The sequence below is a fragment of the Lactuca sativa genome, chromosome 1 (assembly GCF_002870075.4).
Source record: "Lactuca sativa cultivar Salinas chromosome 1, Lsat_Salinas_v11, whole genome shotgun sequence".
NCBI classification, from domain to species: Eukaryota; Viridiplantae; Streptophyta; class Magnoliopsida; order Asterales; family Asteraceae; genus Lactuca; species Lactuca sativa.
This window is the reverse complement of record NC_056623.2, coordinates 77,364,168-77,371,008: the sequence shown is the minus strand read 5'-3', so window position 1 is coordinate 77,371,008 and position 6,841 is coordinate 77,364,168. Positions and strand designations below refer to the sequence as shown.

Below are 6,841 nucleotides of genomic sequence, written 5' to 3'. Positions count from 1 at the left end.
AGAGATTGGGTTCTGCAACCAGACTCGTCGAGTCTAAGAACAGACTTGCCGAGTTGTTCTTCCAACTCGCCGAGTCCATGTACATGTTCATACAACTCGTCGAGTACACCCATGTGACTCGCCAAGTCTCTCCAGTTCTCAACCCATTCAGAAGCTATTCGAGCCATGCAGAGGCTCAAATCCATAGATCCACCCTTCTGTAATCAAACCCTCACATAAAGTTGCAAACTTTATGTGAAACCATGGAGATTTAGGCCCAAAACACACTAGGGCTTGGGTTTTAGACAAAGGGGCTTCGCCAACAACTCAATGACCGAAACTTTATGACATTATGGACCATCACAAGCTTAGATCTGAAGTAGCAACCTCAGATCTAAGCCTCTAACTCGAAATAGCTCTTAAAAATACCAAAAATGCCCCAAATCTCAAATGATAATAGATCTAGATACCAAAGAGCCCAAGCAACAGATTATTACCTCCAATATATGCTCTAACTGAAGTAGATCCCGGATCTACACCACTCCTTTGCAGCAAGCCTTTAATTCCTTAAGCTCTTTCCCACCAATTTCCTCTTCCAAGCTCCAATCTCCTTAATAATGAAGTCTCACATGAAGGTTAGGGTTTCTGGAACTCTCAGGGGGAATAGGAGGCTGGGAGAAGGACATAAAGTCCTTTAAATAGGGTGCAAACCCTAAGATTAGGGTTTTCTCATTCCAGTACCAACTCGTTGAGTCCAGCTTCCGACTCGGCGAGTTGGTCACTTGATTTGCGATCCAAACCTGCTCCGACTCGGCGAGTAAGCGTACCTACTCGTCGAGTCCATTCCTTTATTTACACTTAGCTCTCTTCACTTCTTGTTCCGAACTTGGGATGTTACATTTTATTTAACAAGTTTGGTTCAAAACTTTAAAAATGAATCTAACTAACATTTTTTATTAAAATTTCACTTAAGACAATACCACCTATTAATGTGAAATGTGTTTAATTTATGTTTCCCGCGTTTAACACAGGTCATAATCTAGTTATCCATTAAAACTGAATAACGTTTGACATATTATTCAGGAACACAACAGATCAATCAAACTTGGCCCGTGCATCAAAATAATCCATTACAACTTAACAATATTTAGCAAATTATTCAATAAAACAAAATAACTCAAATACACATTTACACTGATAAGATGGTTTAGGCACTTTACAACTTAGATTTGCATGCTCTTTTTTTTAGTATCTTAGTTGTGGATCATACTAACTTTTATAAAGTATTTTATTCGGTTTATCTTAAATGTGGGGGATCATACTAATTTTTATAAAATAGTTATTCGGTTTAAACGTGAGAATAATAAAGTAAAAGATAAAAAAAGAAAAGGAGGAAAACAGTGAGTCGCACGACACTGTATTTATCTTTACTATGGACCCGTCTCGTCATCTTCTCAGACTTACCGTTGAATTCAAGACTCAACAAATTCCTCGCAGGAAAGCAAGTAAAAAGGCAAATTCTCGAAATTAAGTAGGAAAGGGCATAATAGTCTTTTTACAATAGCTCATTGTTCCTCCGCCTTCAAAATTAGACGTTGCAGTTGAGGCACAATTTATGCGACTTCAAGAGAAAACGTGCCCCCCTTACCTCACCTCTCTCTCTCTCTCTCTCTCTCTCTCTCTCTCTCTCTCTACAATGGTGTGACTAATACCTACTATTGACAGGGTTGTTTAATTTTCATTCATGTTACTGTAGAATCTGGATGCGTAAAGAGGTAATAAACACAGATTTTCACTTTTTATGAACTTATTTATTTCAAACGGTGGATTCTTTGTTGCTTTTATGACAGGGTTCTTTACTTTTCAGTCATGTTACAGATGAATTTGAAGGTGTAAAGAGGAAAAGAGGTAAACAACATAAAAATTTTCACAGGTTCATAGATTTATTTTTTCTACGAAAAATATTTATATAATCATATCAATCGGATTGTACTTCGTTCATTTTATGATTATGCACTTTGATTCTACTCTTATTACTGAAGAACTTGGAGTTGTAATGAACAGAGCATTTCACAGGTCTTGATTATTTTGCTGAATTCATTTGTTTCAATCTGTTCATAAATTTTTTGGTTTATCATTTTCAAGGACGATTTTTTTATTTTTTTTTTAATTTTTTTAAATGTTGAATCTACATAGACAGACTGTTATAGTTTTTATGAACTTATTTATTTCAGTCGTATCATTTTTTATTCATTTCTATGATTAAGCGATTTGATTTCGCTCATGCTAAAGAAGAATTTGTGGAGACGTAAAGTATTGAATAGAACATTTCACATGTCTGTTAATTATTCTGAGTCGATTTATTTATTGTATTTATTTCAATAGCTTTATATTCTTTTTTTGATTTTGTTATTTTCTGTACGAATGTCTTGTTTTTGTTTTTTATGTCGAATCTACAAACTACAAAGGCAAAACATATGAATTAATTTGACCTATACATCTATATTAACTCCAACTAATGATTTTCAATATTTATTCTGTGAGATTTTCTAATTAAACTACATTTTTTTTAGGTCCAGGAGTTCAATGAACAATGGATAATTCTTACGTGAAGAAAATGGCAGTTGTTGAATTACACAAGGCGTCAACACTTGATTCATATGTTAATAATAAAGAGAAATCAACCACAAGAACATCATCCATCAGGAAAATGTGGCAGGATCTTGAAAGTGAGGGCAAATGCGAAAGCATTGAAAGTGAAGATACCAATGAAATTGAAAACGAGAGTCCTAAAAACCAAAATCAAGAAGCAGTTGATAATAGATTATGCTTGAAGCGTTCTCCTTCTCTCGATGTTCCAGCAAAAGAGCGCGTGAGGAAAGTTTTCCATGATTGGGGAAGCAAAAGCTTTGAAGGTCATACACAGTATAGTTCACGTATGAATAATTGTTCAAGGGCAGAATCGGTATTTATCCGTAGGGTATATGGTAGACAGGCTGTTCTGGACTTGTTAGCGAAGTTTATGAGAGAAAGGAAAACAGAGGTTGAGGATTTATTGAAAAATCAATTCGTATCAAATTTCCCTCATCGCCCTCGAATTCAGGTCAATTCTTTGTAAATATCACAAAATGGTGTATCTTTCTTTGTTGTACTAAATACTAATGCTATGATTCTGTTGTAGTCATTGCTGAAAGGTAGATTTTTGAGGAACAAAAGATTTGCAGAAGATCAAAAACAGGCTTCTGTTGCTGAAAGTGAATTAGGGTTATTGAGGCAAACACATTCTGTATCTGATATAAGGTATACATTTATTCCATTTTTTTTTTTCCAAATCTAACAGCGTTCTTTATTCATATTTCATATTTCATTCAGTTTTTGATCTGATCAGGAAGGGCTTCCTCTCTAAATTGAATAACTATGAGAAAAATGCTTCAGAGGTCAATGACAACATCCGACAAGCTGAAGAAATCGTTCATGAAATTGGTGAAGAATTTGAAACAACTAATTTAACAAGCAAACAGGAAGCTTACAATCCACAACAGTTGTCTTCACAAGCAGGAGAAAGACATGATGATGAAGACGACGATGATGATGATGACGACTTTATCATGCAATATGAAGAAAGAGACGATTCAGTGGAAGAAACCAATCAAATCACTTATCACGCTGAATTCCCACAGGGATCTCAATCGAATGAAGAAGTGCGTTTACATCCTTTACACACGAGTACAGATAGTTTAAATTGGCAAGAAATTTCACACGCAGAAGAAGAGTGGGATGAATCCGATTCAGAAGAAGATGAAGATGATGACAGTGAATGGCATCATTTAACTCGGACCAACTCAGACGAGGGTATAGATGTCAATTCACCAGTAAGAAGCGACTCTCAAGAGTGGATCGAAACCCTAGAAAGCAGGAGTAACGCATTCTATTGGTTCGATGACGATGATAATAACGACAGCAGATTAGAACTCACGCAACTTACAAACAGGTAGATAAATTCATAAATCCAATCACAGCTCAATTTCATGATACCTGAAACATCAAATTAATTCAGAAAATCATTCGCGATTGTAGAAGAACAGTCTCTAATCTTCTTCAAAGTGATTTTGGTGCACGTTTGAATCATCTGTTGATGCAATCATATGTGAATCGACAAAATCAAGCATTTGAATCACAAAATGAAGCTGTTGATTCATCATCAGTTGTCATCCCAAAAACAGAGGAGGAAAGGGAGATAATCAATGGATTAAGGGTTGATATGGATGCACTTCAAGAAAGAATGAATGAGATGCAGAGGATGCTGGAAGCTTGTGTGGATATGCAAAAATCAGTGCATCAAGAGCTTAATTCAGCTCTGAATCAGTCATCATCTTGCTATTTATGTTGTGATGATGGTTTTGAATCATTACCTGAAGAAAGGTAAGGATTTTTTCTAAAACGTAAAATCATTACATTAAGATTTATTCATTGAAACATGGAATTAATTATTTGTAATGTTTATTCAGATCTGGTGTACACATGTGTATATGCTCAAAATGTGCTCAGAAAATAAACTGGTCAAAGCTAAAGGAAAGTGTGAGGTGAACAAGTAGTACAAGTTCAAGAGTTATAGAGAATGGGAATTAGCAGATGGAATAAGAAAGAAAGATAGTTAACAGTGTTTTCATCAAGGTAATTAGTAATTACCATTAATACCTTTTGGATTCAATTGTTTATTGTCTTGATTTTGAATTATCCTTCAGGTCCTTCTGATCATCGGTATTGTGTGGTGATGAAATGAAGATGCTAGCTTAGTGCACTGATGACAAATCCCAAAAAAAAAAAAAAAGAACATACATCATCTTTTAGTTTATGTATATTGATTTGGATTTGGGGAATTGTTGCATTGGTTTGTTCTTTTAACATTTATATATCAAATACACTTACTTACACATGGTACATTAGATTCACAAAATTATTAATGATGCGAGAGTTCACTAATGCTAACTAATTCTTGATAGCATGAAGTTTATACAAAAGTTCTAATGCTTATTAATTGCTTCCATGTTTTTAACTTCACTAGAAAGGTTTTCTACTTCAAAAGCAATGCTACTACTCCATCGTCTTATTCCTTGACTTCAATACATGGGTACATATCATTTTAAAAGACAAGAAATAAGTATGACTTTCATCTCGTGAGTTACATTGCTTTAGAGACAAAAATATTAGTTCAAAATACAACCATTTCAACGATTCAAACTAAATATCATGACATGCTTAAAATATAAAACAAGAAAAAGCCAATTCGAAACAACAAACCATAGCACAGGGAATACATTCCCTTATTCCATTAGGAGTTCACTCTCCTTTAACCACCAAAATCGTACCTTGGATGGTTACGAAACTGTATTCCACCACCCTTCTCATCGAGATGGTTGTTTATACATTACCGCTTCCTTGCATCAGATGTGTATCTAAACTTTCCACACATGGCTAATCATAGCAGTTCAATACCAATAAGGAAGACTAAGTTACAAAACAATACAAACACATAATCTTATTCCGTGTACCAAGTAAATGATATTATGTACCAAAACAAAGCTAGACTGATGTCGATACTCATGGAGATAGGGTTGGTGAGGTTAGACACCCGAATCGTTTTGGTGGATTGAGTCCTTGGGTCAATATTTGTAGAGCTCTGGATCATCCGAAGGAGATAGGTGTTAGCTTGATAGATTACTGAATTTAATTTTCTTATTTGTTTCCTTATTTAGGCTAAAGGGATATTATCGCTTTATTAGTTCTGTTATAGGGTTGAGCCGGCCCTAGCTTTTTTAGTATAAATATTTCTTTCCTGTTCTTTTAGAATTAGATCAATGATGAATAAAAATAATGGAGCGTTTTCTCTCAATCTTTCTGGTGTGCTACTAGATCTACAGTAGGGTTGCAGGAATCAATAATTACTGTCATGTTAAAGTGAGAGACAGAATGAATGCTTGATTTTGGTTTGATAATTGGTTAGGTTTGGTTTCTCGAAAGGAACAATTTCCTAGACTGTTTTTCCTTAGAGCCTATTCCGTCAGCTCTTGTTTCAGATAGAAATTCTAGAGAAAAGATTTTGGCTACGTTTTGGAAGGGGACCAAGAGTGGGGATCACAACTTCCCAATTCCATAAGTTGTGTTCCAAGCATGATGAGGTTGTTTTCTTGGATTGTAAACTTTTTTTTGATAATTTTTTTAGAAGAAAGTTTTACATAGACGTAACGGGTAAACGAGCAACAAGTTGTGCCACAACCCCTTTTTGGATGGAAAAACTAATTCTTTTAAAAACATCTATAGATCTTGGGGTCATAACATTACTATGCATGACCCGTTGGACTTTATTGAGTAGATCAACAGCTTCTAGCGTAGGGAAACCGAAAGTATCATATGCAAAAGGTATAAACGTGTGTTGATTTTCCATGCACGCTTTCTCATTTTTTGCTACTTTGGATGATGCAAATTTTAAAGAAGCTTGCCCCACAGTGAAAACTGATGGGTTTGAGCCATAAGAACTTTCCTATGTGCGCATGCAAAACCCTAATGCTCGGATCTAGGCTTTCTAATAAACATGCTTTGAATCCAAGACTTCTAATTACTAACTAGGTTAAATAACAACATTGAAACAGATCTAGAATCATACCTTTGAGTTCCTTGTTGATCTTGAGGTCTTGGAGCTTCTAGAGTCACAAATGTCACTCCTCTAATGGCTTACAAACACCAAAGCAAGGAGGATGATTTGGGAGAGAGGAGAGGGGAGGAATTTCGACCAGATTTCTCTTACTTTAGGAGATGTGTCGAATTCCCCATGCCATAGAGTCTATTTATACTTGTAGACTCC

At 35.3% G+C, this 6,841-nt stretch overlaps 1 protein-coding gene across 3 annotated transcripts; it reads left to right on the top strand.

The window, feature by feature from the left end:
* Positions 1–1,596: 1,596 nt before the first annotated feature.
* LOC111886040 (uncharacterized) lies at positions 1,597–4,913 on the top strand. Of its 3 annotated transcripts, none has more exons than XM_023882283.3 (8): positions 1,597–1,754; positions 1,847–1,887; positions 2,553–3,082; positions 3,161–3,279; positions 3,368–3,970; positions 4,057–4,401; positions 4,488–4,653; positions 4,725–4,913. In XM_023882283.3, the coding sequence occupies exons 3-7, from the start codon at positions 2,573–2,575 to the stop codon at positions 4,564–4,566; spliced, it is 1,656 nt and encodes a 551-aa protein (XP_023738051.1). In that variant the 5' UTR covers positions 1,597–1,754; positions 1,847–1,887; positions 2,553–2,572; the 3' UTR covers positions 4,567–4,653; positions 4,725–4,913. The 3 variants fall into 3 exon arrangements, with proteins under 3 accessions (XP_023738051.1, XP_023738052.1, XP_023738053.1); XM_023882284.3 differs by having other exon boundaries at positions 1,601–1,754; positions 1,830–1,887; XM_023882285.3 differs by lacking the exons at positions 1,597–1,754; positions 1,847–1,887 and adding an exon at positions 1,919–2,055.
* Positions 4,914–6,841: the final 1,928 nt, after the last annotated feature.